The 21977-nt window shown below is 60.3% G+C and overlaps 1 protein-coding gene across 1 annotated transcript in view; it reads right to left on the bottom strand.

Moving 5' to 3' along the window:
- efnb3b (ephrin-B3b) overlaps window positions 1-21977 on the bottom strand; it is a 101359-nt gene that overhangs the window by 34683 nt on the left and 44699 nt on the right. Inside the window, exon 3 of the mRNA XM_072591366.1 lies at window positions 7243-7335. Within this exon, the coding sequence (XP_072447467.1) occupies window positions 7243-7335 (93 nt within the window). The remainder of the gene's footprint in view (window positions 1-7242; window positions 7336-21977) is intronic.

Below are 21977 nucleotides of genomic sequence, written 5' to 3' on the forward strand. Positions count from 1 at the left end.
GATGGGAGGGGGGTGGAGTGAGGGTGGTGGGTGAGGGTGGGTGGGGTGTGAGTGGGTTTGGGTGGGGGTGAGGGTGGGGTGTGAGTGGGTTTGGGTGGGGGGTGAGGGTGGGGTGTGAGTGGGTTTGGGTGGGGGTGAGGGTGGGGTGTGAGTGGGTTTGGGTGGGGGTGAGGGTGGGGTGTGAGTGGGTTTGGGTGGGGGTGAGGGTGGGGTGTGAGTGGGTTTGGGTGAGGGTGAGGGTGGGGTGTGAGTGGGTTTGGGTGAGGGTGAGGGTGGGGTGTGAGTGGGTTTGGGTGGGGGTGAGGGTGGGGTGTGAGTGGGTTTGGGTGGGGGTGAGGGTGGGGTGTGAGTGGGTTTGGGTGGGGGTGAGGGTGGGGGTGTGAGTGGGTTTGGGTGAGGGTGAGGGTGGGGTGTGAGTGGGTTTGGGTGAGGGTGAGGGTGGGGTGTGAGTGGGTTTGGGTGGGGGGTGAGGGTGGGGGTGTGAGTGGGTTTGGGTGAGGGTGAGGGTGGGGTGTGAGTGGGTTTGGATGGGGGTGAGGGTGGGGTGTGAGTGGGTTTGGGTGGGGGTGAGGGTGGGGTGTGAGTGGGTTTGGGTGAGGGTGAGGGTGGGGGTGTGAGTGGGTTTGGGTGAGGGTGAGGGTGGGGGTGTGAGTGGGTTTGGATGGGGGTGAGGGTGGGGTGTGAGTGGGTTTGGGTGGGGGTGAGGGTGGGGTGTGAGTGGGTTTGGGTGAGGGTGAGGGTGGGGTGTGAGTGGGTTTGGGTGAGGGTAGGGGGGGTGTAAGTGGGTTTGGGTGAGGGTGAGGGTGGAGTGAGGGTGAGGGTGAGGGTGAGGGTGGGGAGTGTGGGGGGGGGTGAGGGTGAGGGTGGAGTGAGAGTGAGGGTGAGGGTGAGGGGTGAGGGTAGGGTGAGGGTGAGGATGAGGGTGGGGAGTGTGGGGGGAGTGAGGGTGAGAGTGAGGGTGAGGGTGAGGGTAGGGTGAGGGTGAGGGTGAGGGTGGAGTGAGGGTGAGGGTGAGGGTGGAGTGAGGGTGAGGGTGAGGGTGGGGAGTGTGGGGGGAGTGAGGGTGAGGGTGGAGTGAGAGTGAGGGTGAGGGTGAGGGTGAGGGTGAGGGTAGGGGTGAGGGTGAGGATGAGGGTGGGGGGTGGGGTGTGGGGGTGAGGGGGGTGAGGGGTGGGTGTGGAGTGAGGGTGGGTGGTGGGTGTGGGTGAGGGTGAGGGTGGGGGTGGGGGGTGGGGTGAGGGTGGAGGGGAGTGAGGGTGGGGTGGGGTGAGGGTGGGGTGGAGTGAGGGTGGGGGAGGGTGGGAGTGAGGGTGAGGGTGGAGGGGGTGAGGGTGAGGGTGGGGGTTGAGGGTGGGGGTGGGGTGAGGGTGGGTGGGGTGGTGGGTGAGGGTGGAGGGTGAGGGTGAGGGTGAGGGTGGGGTGGGGGAGGGTGAGGGTGGGTGGGTGAGGGTGGGGTGGGGGTGAGGGTGAGGGTGAGTGGGGTGGGAGTGAGGGTGAGGGTGAGGGTGGAGTGGTGGGGGTGAGGGTGAGGGGTGGAGTGAGGGTGGGGTGAGGGTGAGGGTGTGGGGGTGGGGTGGGGGGGAGGGTGAGGGGTGAGGGGGTGGGGTGAGGGTGTGGGGGTGGGGGTGGAGTGAGGGTGGGGTGGGTGGGGGTGGTGGGGGTGTGGGGGGGGTGAGGGTGAGGGTGGGGTGAGGGTGGAGGGAGGGTGGGGGAGTGTGGGGGGTGAGGGTGAGGGTGGAGGGTGGGGAGGTGGGGGTGTGTGGGGGGAGTGTGGGTGGAGGGTGGGGTGGGGTGTGGGGTGAGTGTGGGGGGAGTGAGGGTGAGGGTGGAGTGAGGGTGGGGAGGGTGGGGGGGTGGGGTGGGGTGGAGTGAGGGTGAGGGTGGGGTGAGGGTGGGGAGTGTGGGTGGAGTGAGGGTGGGATGGGTGGGGGGAGTGAGGGTGAGGGTGGAGTGAGGGTGGGAGGGTGGGGGGGAGGGTGGGTGAGGGTGGGTGAGGGTGGGGAGGGTGGGGGGTGAGGGTGGGGGGTGGAGGGGGGGGTGTAGGGGTGGGGGGGGTACAGAGATAGGGAGGGGGTGTAGGGGCTGGAGGGGGTTACAGAGATAGGGGAGGGTGGGGGGTAGGGGCTGGAGGTGGTTACAGAGATAGGGAGGGGGTGTAGGGGCTGGGGGGGGGTTACAGAGATAGGGAGGGGGTGTAGGGGCTGGAGGGGGTTACAGAGAAGGGAGGGGGTGTAGGGGCTGGAGGGGGTTAGAGATGGGAGGGGGGGGGGGGGCTGGAGGGGGTAGGGAGGGGGGGGGTGGGGGGGGCTGGTGGGGGGTAGGAGAGGGGGGGGGGTGGAGGGGGTGGAGGGGGTTACAGAGAGAGGGAGGGGGGTGTAGGGGCTGGTGGGGGTTACAGAGATAGGGGAGGGGGGTGTAGGGGCTGGAGGGGGTTACAGAGATGGGGAGGGGGGTAGGGGCTGGAGGGGGTTACAGAGAGAGGGGAGGGGGGGGGGGAGGGGGCTGGAGGGGGGGGGTACAGAGAGAGGGGGAGGGGGGGGGGGAGGGGGCGGGGGAGGGGGGGGGTAGGAGAGGGGGGGGGGGGGGGGGGGGGGCTGGAGGGGGGGGGGGTTACAGAGATAGGGAGGGGGTGTAGGGGTTGGAGGGGGTGGAGGGGCTGGAGGGGGGTTACAGAGATAGGGAGGGGTGGAGGGGCTGGAGGGGGGTTACAGAGATAGGGAGGGGGGTGTAGGGGCTGGAGGGGGTTACAGAGATAGGGAGGGGGTGTAGGGGCTGGAGGGGGGTTACAGAGATAGGGAGGGGGTGTAGGGGTTGGAGGGGTTTACAGAGATAGGGAGGGGGGTGTAGGGGCTGGAGGGGGTTACAGAGATAGGGAGGGGGTGTAGGGGCTGGAGGGGGGTTACAGAGATAGGGAGGGGGTGTAGGGGCTGGAGGGGGTTACAGAGATAGGGAGGGGGAGTAGGGGGGTGGTTACAGAGATAGGGAGGGGGGTGTAGGGGGTTGGAGGGGTTTACAGAGATAGGGAGGGGGGTGTAGGGGGCTGGAGGGGGTTACAGAGATAGGGAGGGGGTGTAGGGGCTGGAGGGGGTTACAGAGATAGGGAGGGGGTGTAGGGGCTGGAGGGGGGTTACAGAGATAGGGAGGGGGGTGTAGGGGCTGGAGGGGGTTACAGAGATAGGGAGGGGGGGTGTAGGGGCTGGAGGGGGTTACAGAGATAGGGAGGGGGTGTAGGGGCTGGAGGGGGGTGGAGGGGCTGGAGGGGGTTACAGAGATAGGGAGGGTGTGTAGGGGCTGGAGGGGGGTTACAGAGATAGGGAGGGGGTGTAGGGATTGGAGGGGGTTACAGAGATAGGGAGGGGGTGTAGGGGATGGAGGGGGTTACAGAGATAGGGAGGGGGTGTAGGGATTGGAGGGGGTTACAGAGATAGGGAGGGGGTGTATGGGCTGGAGGGGGGTTACAGAGATAGGGAGGGGGGTGTAGGGGCTGGAGGGGGTTACAGAGATAGGGAGGGGGTGTAGGGGATGGAGGGGGGTTACAGAGATAGGGAGGGGGTGTAGGGGCTGGAGGGGGTTACAGAGATAGGGGGGTGTGTAGGGGCTGGAGGGGGTTACAGAGATAGGGAGGGGGGTGTAGGGGCTGGAGGGGGGTTACAGAGATAGGGAGGGGGGGTAGGGGCCGGAGGGGGTTACAGAGATAGGGAGGGGGTGTAGGGGCTGGAGGGGGTTACAGAGATAGGGAGAGGGTGTAGGGGCTGGAGGGGGTTACAGAGATAGAGAGGGGGTGTAGGGGCTGGAGGGGGTTACAGAGATAGGGAGGGGGTGTAGGGGCTGGAGGGGGTTACAGAGATAGGGAGGGGGTGTAGGGGGTTGGAGGGGTTTACAGAGATAGGGAGGGTGGTGTAGGGGCTGGAGGGGGGTTACAGAGATAGGGGGGTGTGTAGGGGCTGGAGGGGGTTACAGAGATAGGGAGGGGGTGTAGGGGCTGGAGGGGGGTTACAGAGATAGGGGGGTGTGTAGGGGCTGGAGGGGGTTACAGAGATAGGGAGGGGGTGTAGGGGCTGGAGGGGGTTACAGAGATAGGGAGGGGGTGTAGGGGCTGGAGGGGGGTTACAGAGATAGGGAGGGGGTGTAGGAGCTGGAGGGGGGTTACAGAGATAGGGAGGGGGGTGTAGGAGCTGGAGGGGGTTACAGAGATAGGGAGGGGGTGTAGGAGCTGGAGGGGGTTACAGAGATAGGGAGGGGGTGTAGGAGCTGGAGGGGGTTACAGAGATAGGGAAGAGTATGATCAAACAGTCCACTCACTGACACACAGTCCACAGCTAACTCCCACAGGAACTACCAAAACACTGTCGCACTCAATCAAATCCAGCCCTCACGTACGCTGCTGAGGGAGTGGGCACTGTCGGAGGGTCAGTGCTGAGGGAGTGCTGCACTGTCGGAGGGTCAGTGCTGAGGGAGTGCCGCACTGTCGGAGGGTCAGTGCTGAGGGAGTGGGCACTGTCGGAGGGTCAGTGCTGAGGGAGTGGGCACTGTCGGAGGGTCAGTGCTGAGGGAGTGGGCACTGTCGGAGGGTCAGTGCTGAGGGAGTGCCGCACTGTCGGAGGGTCAGTGCTGAGGGAGTGGGCACTGTCGGAGGGTCAGTGCTGAGGGAGTGCTGCACTGTCGGAGGGTCAGTGCTGAGGGAGTGCCGCACTGTCGGAGGGTCAGTGCTGAGGGAGTGGGCACTGTCGGAGGGTCAGTGCTGAGGGAGTGCCGCACTGTCGGAGGATCAGTGCTGAGGGAGTGGGCACTGTCGGAGGGTCAGTGCTGAGGGAGTGGGCACTGTCAGGGGGTCAGTGCTGAGGGAGTGCCGCACTGTCGGAGGGTCAGTGCTGAGGGAGTGGGCACTGTCGGAGGGTCAGTGCTGAGGGAGTGCTGCACTGTCGGAGGGTCAGTGCTGAGGGAGTGCCGCACTGTCGGAGGGTCAGTGCTGAGGGAGTGGGCACTGTCGGAGGGTCAGTGCTGAGGGAGTGCCGCACTGTCGGAGGATCAGTGCTGAGGGGAAGTGGGCACTGTCGGAGGGTCAGTGCTGAGGGAGTGGGGCACTGTCGGAGGGGTCAGTGCTGAGGGAGCGGGCACTGTCGCGGAGGGTCAGTGTTGAGGGTGTGGGCAATGTCGGAGGGTCAGTGCTGAGGGAGTGCTGCACTGTGGGAGGGTCAGTGCTGAGGGAGTGGGGCACTGTCGGAGGGTCAGTGCTGAGGGAGTGGGCACTGTCGGAGGGTCAGTGCTGAGGGAGTGGGCACTGTCGGAGGGTCAGTGCTGAGGGAGTGGGCACTGTCGGAGGGTCAGTGCTGAGGGAGTGGGCACTGTCGGAGGGTCAGTGTTGAGGGTGTGGGCAATGTCGGAGGGTCAGTGCTGAGGGGAGTGCTGCACTGTGGGAGGGTCAGTGCTGAGGGAGTGGGCACTGTCGGAGGGTCAGTGCTGAGGGAGTGGGCACTGTCGGAGGGTCAGTGTTGAGGGAGTGGGCACTGTCGGCGGAGGGTCAGTGTTGAGGGAGTGGGCACTGTCGGAGGGTCAGTGCTGAGGGAGTGGGCACTGTCGGAGGGTCAGTGCTGAGGGAGTGGGCACTGTCGGAGGGTCAGTGTTGAGGGAGTGGGCACTGTCGGAGGGTCAGTGCTGAGGGAGTGCCGCACTGTCGGAGGGTCAGTGCTGAGGGAGTGGGCACTGTCGGAGGGTCAGTGCTGAGGGAGTGGGCACTGTCAGGGGGGTCAGTGCTGAGGGACTGCCGCACTGTCGGAGGGTCAGTGCTGAGGGAGTGGGCACTGTCGGAGGGTCAGTGCTGAGGGAGTGCTGCACTGTCGGAGGGTCAGTGCTGAGGGAGTGCCGCACTGTCGGAGGGTCAGTGCTGAGGGAGTGGGCACTGTCGGAGGGTCAGTGCTGAGGGAGTGCCGCACTGTCGGAGGATCAGTGCTGAGGGGAGTGGGCACTGTCGGAGGGTCAGTGCTGAGGGAGCGGGCACTGTCGGAGGGTCAGTGCTGAGGGAGCGGGCACTGTCGGAGGGTCAGTGTTGAGGGTGTGGGCAATGTCGGAGGGTCAGTGCTGAGGGAGTGCTGCACTGTGGGAGGGTCAGTGCTGAGGGAGTGGGCACTGTCGGAGGGTCAGTGCTGAGGGAGTGGGCACTGTCGGAGGGTCAGTGTTGAGGGTGTGGGCACTGTCGGAGGGTCAGTGCTGAGGGAGTGGGCACTGTCGGAGGGTCAGTGCTGAGGGAGTGGGCACTGTCGGAGGGTCAGTGCTGAGGGAGTGGGCACTGTCGGAGGGTCAATGTTGAGGGAGTGGGCACTGTCGGAGGGTCAGTGCTGAGGGAGTGGGCACTGTCGGAGGGTCAGTGCTGAGGGAGTGGGCACTGTCGGAGGGTCAGTGTTGAGGGTGTGGGCAATGTCGGAGGGTCAGTGCTGAGGGAGTGCTGCACTGTGGTGAGGGTCAGTGCTGAGGGAGTGGGCACTGTCGGAGGGTCAGTGCTGAGGGAAGTGGGCACTGTCGGAGGGTCAGTGTTGAGGGAGTGGGCACTGTCGGAGGGTCAGTGTTGAGGGAGTGGGCACTGTCGGAGGGTCAGTGCTGAGGGAGTGGGCACTGTCGGGAGGTCAGTGCTGAGAGGAGTGGGCACTGTCGGAGGGTCAGTGTTGAGGGAGTGGGCACTGTCGGGAGGGTCAGTGCTGAGGGAGTGCCGCACTGTCGGAGGGTCAGTGCTGAGGGAGTGGGCACTGTCGGAGGGGTCAGTGCTGAGGGAGGTGGGCACTGTCAGGGGGTCAGTGCTGAGGGACTGCCGCACTGTCGGAGGGTCAGTGCTGAGGGAGTGGGCACTGTCGGAGGGTCAGTGCTGAGGGAGTGGGCACTGTCGGAGGGTCAGTGCTGAGGGAGTGGGCACTGTCGGAGGGTCAGTGCTGAGGGAGTGGGCACTGTCGGAGGGTCAGTGCTGAGGGAGTGGGCACTGTGGGAGACATGGCGGGCACTTGGGCTGCACTGTTGGCTCGGTGTGGGACAGGATGAGACTGGGGAATAGACAAAGGCAGAGAGAGGGGGTTAGTCCCTGTGAAGGCCAGAGGACTCAGAACCCCCCCACACTCTCACCCAGGGAGTAGGGGGAGAGTATGGAATGTTCTCGGTGACAGATTGGGCGGCGGCGGTTCCCAGTGGGGTGGGGGGGGATGGGATCTCTGTGGTGTGGGCATGGGGGTGGGGGTGGGGGTGGAGACGGGGACCTACCTTGACCGACCTTGAGGGTGACCTTCATGTTTTTGGTGGAGCAGGCCCCTCCCTGTCTGTTCTCGAGACCCTCCTCACTCCCCTCGGACGTGGCTGTCAGGGGGAATGGACACAACATCAGACTGAGATGGGCCGAATGTCCCCAACACCACCACCACCCCAAAAACACCCTCACCCCCCCTCGACCACCACCCCTCAGTCAGCCCCCTGTACAACCCTAACTCCCCACCCACAGGGAACCACCCTCTCCCTCCAGCCCCAACCCCCCCAGAACTACCCTCACCCTCACTCCCCACCTCCCACAATTCCCTGGTACCACCCGCACTCCCCAACCCCAATACTACCCTCACTCCCCACTCCCAACTCCCAGTACCACCCTCACCCTCACTCCCCACCTCAACACCCACCCACTTCCTCCCCCCCCACATACCACCCTGTCTCGTCCCCCCAGTACTATACACCCTCACTCCCCACCTCAACACCCACCCACTTCCTCCCCCCTACATACCACCCTGTCTCGTCCCCCCAGTACAATACACCCTCACTCCCCACCTCCCACGACCCCCAGTACCACCCTCTCTCTACACCCCCTGGTACCACTGTCACCCCTCACTCCCCCAATACTGGTGCACAGAGAATTTATTGGGGATGTAAAAAACAACACAATTTAGTCAGTCTGTGTATGTGGACGGTCTCCCAGTGAGAGCCTCTGTGTGTGTGTGTGAGAGACCGTCCCCCACTGAGAGTCGTTGTGTCTGTGGGGGGGACCGTCCACATACACAGACTGACTAAATTGTGTTGTTTTTTACATCCCCAATAAATTCTCTGTGCACCAGTATTGGGGGAGTGAGGGTGACAGTGGTACCAGGGGTGTGTCTGTGTGGGGGTGGGGGACTGTCCCCCAGTGAGAGCCTGTGTCTGTGTGGGACTGTACCCCAGTGAGGTTGTGCGTGTGTGTATGTGGGGGGGGGGGGGGAACTGTCTCCCAGTCTGTGTGTGTGTGGGACTGTACCCCAGTGAGAGTCTGTGTGTGTGTGGGACTGTACCCAGTGAGGTTGTGTGTGTGTGTGTGTGTGTGTGTGTGTGTGTGTGTGTGTGTGTGTGTGTATGGGGGGGAACCTGTCTCCCAGTGAGAGTCTGTGTGTGTGTGGGACTGTACCCCAGTGAGAGTCAGTGTGTGTGTGGGACTGTACCCCAGTGAGGTTGTGTGTGTGTGTGGGACTGTACCCCAGTGAGGTTGTGTGTGTGTGTGGGACTGTACCCCAGTGAGGTTGTGTGTGTGTGTGTGTGTGTGTGTGTGTATGGGGGGGGAACCTGTCTCCCAGTGAGGGTCTGTGTGTGTGGGGTGAACGATGACCATTCTCTCCGGAGTGGATGGCTGGGGTAATGTGTGTCACGGCCAGTTCAGTTCCCGTTCCCTTGTGCTGGCTGTTAGTTTTTTGACTCTGTGAACCGTGCGGGGCGAGGTGATGTGAAATGTGGGTTCTCTCCCTCCGAGCAATACACTCGATGCCTGAGCTCGGAACAATCATTCCGGGGTGTGCTGGAGTGAGCCACTGACACTGCCTGTTCCAGAGAGAGCTGTTTGGAACAGGCTGCCTGGTCTGTCTGGTAAAAACAATGACTGCAGATGCTGGAAAGCAAATACTGGATTAGTGGTGCTGGAAGAGCACAGCAGTTCAGGCAGCATCCAACGAGCAGCGAAATCGCTGCTCGTTGGATGCTGCCTGAACTGCTGTGCTCTTCCAGCACCACTAATCCAGTGCCTGGTCTGTCTGCCAACAGCTCCACCTGATCCCGTCGCTGTCCTTCCCGGTGAGCAGCGGAGTGAGTGAGCCCCACACCCACTCCCTCCTCGATTTCCCTGCCTTCCCACTGCTCCAACCCCTCGCCTGTCCCTCACAGGCTCCTCCGTCCCTCACCCTTCAAGGCTCACCCTCTCTATCTCGCTGCTCGGATTTCACCTCCAGCTGGAGTTAATCCGGTGAGGAATTCTGATTTCCTCCTGTGTTGATGAGAAGCTCCGGATGGATATTGGATTACTGAAGTCTCCAGCAAGTATTTATGACAATAAACTGCATTCCACAGGCAGGTGCCCTCAGTGCTCGAGATACAGTGTCATGCTTCAAGTGACCCCAGGGTAAGATGGGGTTTGGGCTCTATCTCTGTCTCCACTCTTTTGGTCACACTGCGAGTAACTTCCAAGTCTCCCTGTCTCTCTCCAGAAACACTGCCTCATCCCGAGGGACACTGGGGAGGACGGTTCCGAAGTTGGGATTCGGAATAACCCTCAGACATCATCGCGGACTCCGGCTTCAAGATGGATAGGGCAACAGATCCCAGGATCCCTTCAGATCGCGGCGGATCGGGAAGGGGGAGTTCCACAAGGAAAAAAACCGCAGGCAACGTTGACAGGAAATGTCAGACACTATCAGACAGACAGACAGATGGACGGACGGCACAGCTCAGGGTCATCAGTAACAGGAATGTCACTGAGAAATCCCAGCAGGATTTCGGCAGGAATATCTCTCTCCGGGGAATGTGGGTGGATGAAGAGATGGGGGAACTTGCTTCCACAGTCTGGATATTATCCAAATATTGTGGCCCCTACACCCCCTCCCTATCTCTGTAATCCCCTCAAACCCCTACACCCTCCCTATCTCTGTAGCCCCCTCCAGCCTCTACACCCCTCCCAATCTCTGTAACCCCCTCCGGCCCTTATGCCCCCTCCCTATCTCTGTAACCCCCTCCAGCCTTTACACCCCCTCCCTATCTCTGTAACCCCCTCCAATTCCAGCTCCTACACCCCCTCCCTATCTCTGTAACCCCCTCCAGCCCCTACACCCCCTCCCTATCTCTGTAACCCCCTCCAGCCCCTACACCCCCTCCCTATCTCTATAACCCCCTCCAGTTCCAGCCCCTTGATCATCCCCCGATTCCCATCGCTTCCCCATTGGGGGCAGTGCCTTCAGATTCCTGCGCCCTGAGCTCTGGGACTATCTCCCTAAATACTCCCATCTTTCTCTCTCACTGTCACTCTCTCTCTCACTGTCTCTGTCTCACTGTCTCACTCTCTCTCTGTCTCACTGTCTCTGTCTCTCACTGTCTCTCTCACTGTCTCTGTCTCACTGTCTCTCTCTGTCTCCGTCTCTGTCTCACTCTCTCTGTCTCTCTCTCTCTGTCTCACTGTCTCTCTCTGTCTCTGTCTCACTGTCTCTCTCTCTCTGTCTCTCTCTCTCTGTCTCACTGTCTCTCTCTGTCTCTGTCTCACTGTCTCACTCTCTCTGTCTCTCTCTCTCTGTCTCTGTTTCACTGTCTCACTCTCTCTCTGTCTCACTGTCTCTCTCTCACTCTCTCTGTGTCTCACTGTCTCTGTCTCACTGTCTCTGTCTCACTGTCTCTGTCTCTCTCTCACTGTCTCTGTCTCTCTCACTGTCTCTCTCTCTGTCTCTCTGTCTCTCTCTCTCTCACTGTCTCTCTCTCTCTCACTGTCTCTCTCTCTCTGTCTCACTGTCTCTCTGTCTCTGTCTCACTGTCTCTCTCTCTCTCTCACTGTCTCTCTCTCTCTCTCTCACTGTCTCTGTCTCTCTCACTGTCTCTGTCTCGCTCTCACTGTCTGTCTCTCTCTCTGTCTCTGACTGTCACTGTCTCTCTCACTGTCTCTCTCTCTCTCACTGTGTCTGTCTCTCTCACTGCCTCTGTCTCTGTCTGTCTCTCTCACTGTCTCTGTCTCTCTCACTGTCTCTCTCTCTCTCACTGTGTCTGTCTCTCTCACTGCCTCTGTCTCTGTCTGTCTCTCTCACTGTCTCTGTCTCTCTCATTGTCTCTCTCACTGTCTCTCTCACTATCTCTCTCACTGTCTCTGTCTCTTCACTGTCTCTCTCACTGTCTCTGTCTCTCTCACTGTCTCTGTCTCTGTCTGTCTCTCTCTCTCACTGTCTCTCTCTCAGTGTCTCTGTCTGTCTCTCTCTCACTGTCTCTGTCTCTCTCTGTCTCTCTCTCTATCTCTGTCTCTGTCTCACTCTCTCTGTCTCACTGTCTCTCTCTCACGGTCTCTGTCACTGTCACTGTCTCTCTCTCTCTCTCTCTCTCACTGTCTCTCTCTCACTGTCTCTCTCTCACTGTCTCTCTCTCACTGTCTCTCTCTCACTGTCTCTCTCTCACTGTCTCTGTCTCTCTGTTGCCTTTTTCAAACTGACTGGCAAGACTGAGCTGTTGTCCAGCTGCCCTCTACTTTAATTTCCTCATGTGTTTCACTGTTAAGTTTCCTATTTTGTATTCTGTGTTGGGATGTGGGCCCACCCATTATTGCCCGTCCCTAGTTGCCCCCCGAGAGAGTGCCGCTGAGCTGCCTTCTTGCACTGTTGCGGGGTATAGGGCAGGAGACGGTGGTGTTAGGGACGGGAGGGTTTGGGGACATCCTGGCGGAGGTGGGGACTGCAGATGCTGGAGGTTAGAGTCAAGATCAGAGTGGTGCTGGAAAAGCACAGCTGGTCGGGCAGCATCCGAGGAGCAGGAACATCGACATTTCAGGCAAAAGCCCTTCATCAGGAATAGAGGCCTTTGGGAACATCCTGCTAAGTTAGAGTTGGTGTTCAAGTACAAACCCCTGAGGGTGTGTCTCAGACAGAATCTCTGGATCCCAATCCGGCTCCCTCGGAAATCCAAACGCAGCAACTGGAAGACAGTGGGATTTCCCTGGTTTGGGAACTGGTGAAATGATCCAGTCAGTGCTGGAGACAGCCTGTGACCAGCGATGGGTCACTGCTTTGTGTCATTTACCCAAACGGTTTGGATCAGAATATCAGAGGCATGGTCAGCAAGTTTGTGGATGTCACCAGGATTGGTGGCGTAACAGACAGTGAAGACAGATATCGAAGATTACATAGGGATCGTGATCAGATGGGCCAATAGACCGAGGAGTGGCAGATGGAGTTTAATTTGGATAAATGCGAGGTGCTGCATTTTGGGAAAACACACAGGGGCAGGAGTTTTACAGTTAACGGTTGGGCCCTGGGGAGAGTTGTCGAGCAGAGAGACCTGGGGGTTCAGGTACATATTCACTGAAAGTTAATCACAGGTAGACAGGGGGGTTAAGGAGGAGTTTAGTACCCTTGCCTTCATTGCTTTGAGGAAAGAAGTTGGGACTTTATGTTGAGGTTGTACAGGACATTGATGAGGCCTCTTCTGGAGAACTATCTCCAGTTCTGGTCACCCTGTTATAGGGAAGGTATTATTAAATTGGAAAGGGTTCAGAAAAGATTTACAAGGATGTTGCCAGGGTTGGAGGATCTGAGCTATAGGGAGAGGCTGAACAGGATGGGGCTGTTTTCCCTGGAGTGTCGGAGGCTGAGGGGTGACCTCATAGAGGTTTATAAAATCATGAGGGGGGCATCTCCCTGCTTTTGGAAAGATACTGTGAAATTTGTAAAAGATTTAGATGAGATTACTTACAGTATGGAAACAGGCCCTTCGGCCCAACAAGTCCACACTGACTCTCTGAAGAGCAACCCACCCAGACCCATTCCCCTACACCTAACACTATAGGCAATTTAGCACAGCTAATTCACCTAACCTACACATTTTTTGGGGATTGTTGGAGGAAACCAGAGCACCTGGAGGAGAATGTGCAAACTCCACACAGACAGTTGCCTGAGGTGGGAATTGAACCGGGGTCTCTGGTGCTGTGAGGCAGAAGTGCTAACCACTGAGCCACCGTGCCTTACAAGGACATTGCCAGGGTTGGAGGGTTTGAGCTACAAGGAGAGGCTGAACAGGCTGGGGCTGTTTTCCCTGGAGCATCGGAGGCTGAGGGGTGACCTTATAGAGATTTACAAAATTATGAGGGGCATGGATAGGGTGGATATTAGTTGTCTTTTCTCTGGGGTTGGGGATTTCAAGACTAGGGGACACATGTTTACGGTGGTGGGAGAGATTTAAAAAAAGACGAGGGGTAACATTTTTACACAGAGGGTGGTTCGTGTGTGGAATGAACATCTGAGGAAGAGGTGGGTGCGGGGACAGGTACAACGTGGAAGGGGCATTTGGATAAGGACATGAATAGGGAAGGTTTGGAGGGATTTGGGCCAGGGGCAGACAGCGTGGGAATGGTTTAGTTTGGGATTGTGGGACTGGTTTGACCGAAGGCTGGTGTTTCCGTGCTGGGTGGCTCAATGACAGGCAGAGAGGTGAACGCGGAATGATAAGGTGTAGTCCTTGGGGAGAGACGATGGTGTCCTGCCTGGGAACATCAACTCCAATCCCTCTCGAGGGGAGGTGGGCTCAGATCGGAACAAACATGTCTGTCCTCAAAGGCTGTCAACACTCAGCCGGAGGGCAGGGAGAGTGAGGGGGGGGGGGCAGGGAGAGTGAGGGGGGCAGGGAGAGTGAGGGGGGGCAGGGAGAGTGAGGGGGGGCAGGGAGAGTGAGGGGGGGCAGGGAGAGTGAGGGGGGGCAGGGAGAGTGAGGGGGGGAGGGAGAGTGAGGCGGGGAGGGAGAGTGAGGGGGGGAGGGAGAGTGAGGGGGGACAGGGAGAGGGGGGGCAGGGAGAGTGAGGGGGGGCAGGGAGAGTGAGGGGGGGAGGGAGAGTGAGGCGGGGAGGGAGAGTGAGGGGGGGAGGGAGGGGGGGGCAGGGAGAGTGAGGGGGGGGCAGGGAGAGTGGGGGGGGAGAGGGAGAGTGAGGGGGGACAGGGAGAGTGAGGGGGGACAGGGAGAGTGAGGGGGGACAGGGAGAGTGAGGGGGGACAGGGAGAGTGAGGGGGGACAGGGAGAGTGAGGGGGGACAGGGAGAGTGAGGGGGGACAGGGAGAGTGAGGGGGGACAGGGAGAGTGGGAGGGGGGAGGGAGAGTGAGGGGGGCAGGAAGAGTGGGAGGGGGGAGGGAGAGTGAGGGGGGAGCAGGGACAGTGAGGGGGGGCTGGGAGAGTGAGGGGGAGAGGGAGAGTGAGGGGGAGGGAGAGTGAGGGGGGGAGAGGGAGAGTGGGGGGGGGGGAAGGGAGAGAGAGGGGGCCAGGAGAGTGAGGGGGGTGCAGGGAGAGAGGGCGGGGGAGGGAGGGGGGGGCTGGGAGATTGAGGGGGGGGAGAGGGAGAATGAAGGGGGCAGGGAGAGTGGGAGGGGGAGGGAGAGTGAGGGGGGGCAGGGAGAGTGAGGGGGGGCAGGGAGAGTGAGGGGGTGGCAGGGAGAGTGAGGGGGGGGCAGGGAGAGTGAGGGGGGGCAGGGAGAGAGGGGGGGCAGGGAGAGTGAGGGGGGCGCAGGGAGAGTGAGGGGGGGGCAGGGAGAGTGAGGGGGGGCAGGGAGAGTGAGGGGGGGGCAGGGAGAGTGAGGGGGGGGCAGGGAGAGTGAGGGGGGGGCAGGGAGAGTGAGGGGGGGCAGGGAGAGTGAGGGGGGCAGGGAGAGAGTGAGGGGGGCAGGGAGAGAGTGAGGGGGGCAGGGAGAGTGAGGGGGGACAGGGAGAGTGGGAGGGAGAGTGAGGGGGGTGCAGGGAGAGTGAGGGGGGTGCAGGGAGAGTGAGGGGGGCAGGGAGAGTGAGGGGGGACAGGGAGAGTGGGAGGGAGAGTGAGGGGGGTGCAGGGAGAGTGAGGGGGGTGCAGGGAGAGTGAGGGGGGCAGGGAGAGTGAGGGGGGGCAGGGAGAGTGAGGGGGGGCAGGGAGAGTGAGGGGGGGCAGGGAGAGTGAGGGGGGGCAGGGAGAGTGAGGGGGGTGCAGGGAGAGTGAGGGGGGTGCAGGGAGAGTGAGGGGGGCAGGGAGAGTGAGGGGGGACAGGGAGAGTGGGAGGGAGAGTGAGGGGGGTGCAGGGAGAGTGAGGGGGGTGCAGGGAGAGTGAGGGGGGCAGGGAGAGTGAGGGGGGGCAGGGAGAGTGAGGGGGGGCAGGGAGAGTGAGGGGGGCAGGGAGAGTGAGGGGGGGCAGGGAGAGTGAGGGGGGGCAGGGAGAGTGAGGGGGGGCAGGGAGAGTGAGGGGGGGGCAGGGAGAGCGAGGGGGCAGAGGGAGAGTGAGGGGGCAGAGGGAGAGTGAGGGGGCAGAGGGAGAGTGGGAGGGGGGAGGGAGAGTGAGGGGGGCAGGAAGAGTGGGAGGGGGAGGGAGAGTGAGGGGGGGCAGGGACAGTGAGGGGGGGCAGGGAGAGTGTCGGGGGAGGGAGAGTGAGGGGGTGGCAGGGAGAGTGAGGGGGGGCAGGGAGAGTGAGGGAGAGTGAGGGGGGCAGGGAGATTGAGGGGGGGCAGGGAGATTGAGGGGGGGCAGGGAGAGTGGGGGGCAGGGAGAGTGAGGGGGGGCAGGAAGAGTGGGAGGGGGAGGGAGAGTGAGGGGGGCAGGGAGAGTGAGGGGGAGGGAGAGTGAGGGGGTAGGGGGAGAGTGGGGGGGGGAGAGGGAGAGTGGGGGGGGGAGAGGGAGAGTGGGGGGGGGCTGGGAGAGTGAGGGGGAGGGAGAGTGAGGGGGTAGGGGGAGAGTGGGGGGGGGAGAGGGAGAGTGAGGGGGGGAGAGGGAGAGTGAGGGGGGGAGGGAGAGTGAGGGGGGAGGGAGAGTGAGGGGGGCAGGGAGAGTGGGGGGGAGAGGGAGAGTGGGGGGGGAGAGGGAGAGTGGGGGGGGAGAGGGAGAGTGGGGCGGAAGGGAGAGAGTGGGGGCCAGGAGAGTGGGGGGGGGGGGGAGGGAGAGTGGGAGGGTGGAGGGAGAGTGAGGGGGGGGCAGGGACAGTGAGGGAGGGCAGGGAGAGTGTGGGGGGAGGGAGAGTGAGGGGGGGCAGGGAGAGTGAGGGAGAGTGAGGGGGGGCAGGGAGATTGAGGGGGGGGCAGGGAGATTGAGGGGGGGCAGGGACAGTGAGAGGGGGCAGGGACAGTGGGGGGGAGGGAGAGTGAGGGGAGGCAGGGAGAGTGAGGGGGGGCAGGGAGAGTGGGAGGGGGAGGGAGAGTGAGGGGGCAGGGAGAGTGCGGGGGGAGGGGGAGAGTTGGGGGGGGAAGAGGGAGAGTGGAGGGGGAAGGGAGAGAGATGGGGCTGGGAGAGTGGGGGGAGGGAGAGTGGGCGGGGAGGGGGGGGCTGGGAGAGTGAGGGGGAGAGGGAGAGTGAGGGGGAGGGAGAGTGAGGGGGGTGAGAGGGAGAGTGAGGGGGCCAGGAGAGTGGGGGGAGGGAGAGTGGGCGGGGGAGGGAGGGGGGCTGGGAGAGTGAGGGGGGGAGAGGGAGAGTGAGGGGGGGAGGGAGAGTGAGGGGGGGGAGAGAGAGTGTGAGGGGGGCAGGGAGAGTGAGGGGGGAGAGGGAGAGGGGGCTGGGAGAGTGAGGGGGGGAGAGAGAGTGAGGGGGGCAGGGAGAGTGAGGGGGGTGAGAGAGAGTGAGGGGGGCAGGGAGAGTGAGGGGGGAGAGGGAGAGTGGGGGGGGGGGAGGGAGAGAGAGGGGGCTGGGAGAGTGGGGGGGAAGGGAGAGAGAGGGGGCTGGGAGAGTGGGCGGGGAGGGGGGGCTGGGAGAGTGAGGGGGAGAGGGAGAGTGAGGGGGAGGGAGAGTGGGGGTGCCGGGAGAGTGAGTGGGGCAAGGAGGGGGGCAGGGACTGTGTGTGTGTGAGAGTGTGTGTGTGTGTGAGAGAGTGTGTGTGAGAGAGTGTGTGTGAGAGTGTGTGTGTGAGAGAGAGAGAGAGAGAGAGAGAGAGAGAGAGAGAGAGAGAGAGAGTGTGTGTGGGTGTGGGACTGTGTGGGAGAGTGTGGGTATGTGTGAGTGTGTGTTTGTGAGTGTGGGAGTGTGTGTGTGGGAGTGTGTGGGTTTGGGAGTGTGTGGGTTTGGGAGTGTGTGGGTTTGGGAGTGTGTGGGTTTGGGAGTGTGTGGGTTTGGGAGTGTGTGGGTTTGGGAGTGTGTGGGTTTGGGAGTGTGTGGGTTTGGGAGTGTGTGGGTTTGGGAGTGTGTGGGTTTGGGAGTGTGTGGGTTTGGGAGTGTGTGGGTTTGGGAGTGTGTGGGTTTGGGAGTGTGTGGGTTTGGGAGTGTGTGGGTTTGGGAGTGTGTGGGTTTGGGAGTGTGTGGGTTTGGGAGTGTGTGGGTTTGGGAGTGTGTGGGTTTGGGAGTGTGGGTTTGGGAGTGTGTGGGTTTGGGAGTGTGTGTGTGTGTGGGAGTGTGTGTGTGGGAGTGTGTGTGTGGGAGTGTGTGTGTGGGAGTGTGTGTGTGGGAGTGTGTGTGTGGGAGTGTGTGTGTGGGAGTGTGTGTGTGGGAATGTGTGTGTGGGAATGTGTGTGTGGGAATGTGTGTGTGGGAGTGTGTGTGTGGGAGTGTGTGTGTGGGAGTGTGTGTGTGGGAGTGTGTGTGTGGGAGTGTGTGTGTGGGAGTGTGTGTGTGGGAGGGTGTGTGTGGGAGGGTGTGTGTGGGAGGGTGTGTGTGGGAGGGTGTGTGGGAGGGTGTGTGGGAGGGTGTGTATTTGTGGGTGTGTATGTGTGTGGGGGAGTGTGTGAGTATGAGAGCGTAAGTGGGATTGTGTGGGAGTGTGTGTGTGATTATGTGGGAGTGTGTGTGTGAGAGTGTGTGTGTGAGAGTGCGTGTGTGAGAGTGTGCGTGTGTGAGAGTGTGCGTGTGTGAGAGTGTGCGTATGTGAGAGTGTGCGTATGTGAGAGTGTGCGTATGTGAGAGTGTGCGTATGTGAGAGTGTGCGTATGTGAGAGTGTGCGTATGTGAGAGTGTGCGTATGTGAGAGTGTGCGTATGTGAGAGTGCGTGTGTGAGAGTGCGTGTGTGAGAGTGCGTGTGTGAGAGTGCGTGTGTGTGTGGGATTGTGTGGGAGTGTGTGTGGGATTGTGTGGGAGTGTGCGTGGGAGTGTGTGTGTGGGAGTGTGTGTGCATGAGAGTGTGTGTGTGTGGGTGTGTGTGTGGGAGTGTATGTGTTGGGGGGGAGTGTGTGTGTGTGTGTGAGAGAGTCTGTGTGTGTGAGGGATTGTGTGGGTGTGTGTGGGAGTGTGTGTGTGGGGGGGAGTGTGTGTGTGAGAGTGGGGGTGTGTGAGAGTGGGGGTGTGTGAGAGTGGGGGTGTGTGTGGGGGAGAGTGTGTGGGAGAGTGTGTGGGAGAGTGTGTGGGAGAGTGTGTGGGAGAGTGTGTGGGAGAGTATATGTGTGTGTGGGAGTGTGTGTGGGAGTGTATGTGTAGGGGGGGAGTGTGTGTGTGTGTGTGTGAGTGTGTGTGTGAGTGTGTGTGGGATTGTGTGTGGGATTGTGTGTGTGAGTGTGTGTGGGATTGTGTGTGGGATTGTGTGTGGGATTGTGTGTGGGATTGTGTGTGGGATTGTGTGTGTGTGGGAGTGTGTGTGTGTGGGAGTGTGTGTGTGTGGGAGTGTGTGTGTGTGGGAGTGTGTGTGTGTGGGAGTGTGTGTGTGGGAGTGTGTGTGTGAGAGAGTGTGTGTTTGTGAGTGTGTGGGTGTGTGTGAGAGTGTGTGTGAGAGTGCGTGGGAGTGTGCGTGGGAGTGTGCGTGGGAGTGTGCGTGGGAGTGTGCGTGTGAGAATGTATGTGTGAGAGTGTATGTGTGAGTGTGTGCGAGTGGGAGTGTGTGTGGGAGTGTGTGTGTGTGGGAGTGTGTGTGGGAGTGTGTGTGTGTGGGAGTGTGTGTGGGCGTGTGTGGGAATGTGTGTGGGAATGTGTGTGTGGGAGTGTGTGTGTGGGAGTGTGTGTGTGGGAGTGTGTGTGTGGGAGTGTGTGTGGGAGTGTGTGTGGGAGTGTGTGTGGGAGTGTGTGTGGGAGTGTGTGTGGGAGTGTGTGTGGGAGTGTGTGTGGGAGTGTGTGTGTGAGAGTGTGTGGGAGAGTGTGTGGGAGAGTGTGTGTGTTTGTGAGTGTGTGTGTTTGTGAGTGTGTGTGTTTGTGAGTGTGTGGGTGTGTGTGTGGGAGTGTGCGTGGGATTGTGTGGGAGTGTGTGTGTGAGAGAGAGTGTGCGAGAGAGTGTGTGCGAGAGAGTGTGTGCGAGAGAGTGTGTGCGAGAGAGTGTGTGCGAGAGAGTGTGTGCGAGAGAGTGTGTTTGTGTGCGTGCAAGTGGGAGTGTATGTGTGGGATTGTGTGGGAGTGTGTGTGGGATTGCGTGGGAGTGTGTGTGTGTGAGAGTGTGTGTGTGAGTGGGAGTGTGCGTGGGAGTGTGTGTGTGGGATTGTGTGGGTGTGTGTGAGAGTGTATGTGTGGGAGTGTGTGTGGGAGTGTGTGTGTTGGGGGGAGTGTGTGTGTGTGAGGGATTGTGTGGGTGTGTGTGGGAGTGTGTGTGTGGGATTGTAAGGGAGTGTGTGTGGGATTGTGTGGGTGTGTGTGAGAATGTGTGTGAGGGATTGTGTGGGTGTGTGTGGGAGTGTGTGTAGGAGTGTGTGTGTGTGGGGGTGTATTTGTGGGAGTGTATGTGTGGGGGGAGTGTGTGTGTGTGTGTGTGAGTGTGTGTGTGTGTGAGAGTGTGTGTGTGAGTGTAAGTGGGAGTGTGTGTGGGAGTGTGTGTGTGGGAATGTGTGGGAGTGTGTCTGTGTGGGAGTGTGTGAGTGTGGGAGTGTGTGTGGGAGTGTGTGAGTGTGGGAGTGTGTGTGGGAGTGTGTGAGTGTGGGAGTGTGTGTGGGAATGTGTGGGAGTGTGTCTGTGTGGGAGTGTGTGAGTGTGGGAGTGTGTGTGAGAGTGTGTGTGTGGGAGTGTGTGTGTGGGAGTGTGTGTGTGTGTGTGTGTGTGTGTGGGTGAGTGTGGGAGTGTGTCTGTGTGGGAGTGTGTGAGTGTGTGAGTGTGGGAGTGTGTGTGAGAGTGTGTGTGTGGGAGTGTGTGTGTGGGAGTGTGTGTGTGGGAGTGTGTGTGTGGGAGTGTGTGTGTGTGTGTGTGTGTGTGTGGGTGAGTGTGGGTGTGTGTGGGAGTGTGTGTGGGAGTGTGTGTGGGAGTGTGTGTGGGAGTGTGTGTGGGAGTGTGTGTGTGGGGGGAATGTGTGGGAGTGTGTGTGTGTGAGAGAGAGATTGTGTGTGTGTGGGAGTGTATGTGTAGGGGGGAGTGTGTGTGTGTGTGAGTGTGTGTGTGTGGGAGTGTGTGTGTGTGGGAGTGTGTGTGTGTGGGTGTAAGTGGGAGTGTGTGTGTAAGAATGTGTGTGAGAGTGTATGTGTGAGTGTGTGCGAGTGGGAGTCTGCGTGGGAGTGTGTGTGTGGGAGTGTGTGTGTGTGAGAGTGTGTGTGAGAGTGTGTGTGTGAGCGTGTGTGTGAGCGTGTGTGTGAGCGTGTGTGTGAGAGTGTGTGTGAGAGTGTGTGTGAGAGTGTGTGTGAGAGTGTGTGTGTGAAAGTGTGTGTGTGAGAGTGCAAGTGGGAGTGTATGTGTGGGATTGTGTGGGAGTGTGTGTGGGATTGCGTGGGAGTGTGTGTGAGAGTGTGCGTGGGAGTGTGCGTGGGAGTGTGTGTGTGGGATTGTGTGGGTGTGTGTGAGTGTGTGGGTGTGTGTGGGAGTGTATGTGTGGGAGTGTGTGTGTGGGGGGGAGTGTGTGTGTGTGTGTGAGAGAGAGTGTGTGTGTGTGTGAGGGATTGTGTGGGTGTGTGTGGGAGTGTGTGTGTGGGAGTGTGTGTGTGTGAGAGTGTGTGTGTGTGCGTGGGAGTGTCCGTGTGTGTGTGGGGGGGGGGGGGAGTGTGTGTGTGTGTGTGTGTGTGTGTGTGAGAGTGAGAGTGTATGTGTGGGAGTGTGTGTGTGTGGGGGTGTAGTTGTAGGAGTGTATGTGTGGGGGGGAGTGTGTGTGTGTGTGTGTGTGAGTGTAAGTGGGAGTGTGTGTGGGAGTGTGTATGTGGGAATGTGTGGGGGTGTGCGTGTGTGAGAGTGTGTGTGTGAGAGTGTATGTGTGTGTGAGAGTGTGTGTTTGTGAGTGTGTGGGTGTGTGTGAGAGTGTGTGTGTGTGCATGGGAGTGTGTGTGTGTGAGAGTGTGTGTGAGGAGTGTGTGTGAGAGTGTGTGTGAGAGTGTGTGTGAGAGTGTGTGTGAGAGTGTGTGTGAGAGTGTGTGTATGAGAGTGTGTGTGAGAGTGTGTGTGAGAGTGTGTGTGTGGGAGTGTGTGTGAGAGTGTGTGTGAGAGTGTGTGTGAGAGTGTGTGTGTGGAGTGTATGTGTAGGGGGGAGTGTGTGTGTGTGTGTGTATGTGTGTGAGAGTGTGTGGGGGAGTGTGTGTGTGTGAGAGTGTGTGTATGAGAGTGTGTGTGAGAGTGTGTGTGAGAGTGTGTGTGTGGGAGTGTATGTGTAGGGGGGAGTGTGTGTGTGTGTGTGTGTGTGTGTGTGTGTGAGAGTGTGTGGGGGAGTGTGTGTGTGGGAGAGTGTGTGGGTGTGAGAGTGTGTGAGAGTGTGTGTGAGTGTGGGTGTGAGTGTGTGTGTGTGTGTGTGTGAGAGTGTGGGTGAGTGTATGTGTGTGTGTGGGTGTGTGGGAGTGTATGTTTTGTGTGAGAGACAGGGTGGGTGTGAGAGTGTGTGGGAGTGTGGGAGTGTATGTGTAGGGGTGTGTGTGTGTGGGGCTGTGAGAGTGTGGGTGTGAGAGTGTGGGAGTGTATGTTTGGGGGTGTGTGTGTGGGGGTGTGAGAGTGTGGGTGTGAGGTGTGTGGGAGTGTGGGGTTGTATGTGTGGGGGTGTGTGGGAGTGTGTGAGAGTGTGTGTATATGTGGGGGGGTGTGTGTGTGGGGGTGTGTGTGTGTGTGTATGTGTGGGTGTGGTGTGGGGGGTGTGAGAGTGTGTGTATATGTGGGTGTGTGTGTGTGTGGGGGTGTGTGTGTGTGTGTGGGAGTGTGTGTGTGTATATGTGGGGTGTGTGTGTGTGGGGGTGTGTGT

This window comes from Chiloscyllium punctatum, chromosome 21 (assembly GCF_047496795.1).
Source record: "Chiloscyllium punctatum isolate Juve2018m chromosome 21, sChiPun1.3, whole genome shotgun sequence".
Classification (NCBI taxonomy): Eukaryota; Metazoa; Chordata; class Chondrichthyes; order Orectolobiformes; family Hemiscylliidae; genus Chiloscyllium; species Chiloscyllium punctatum.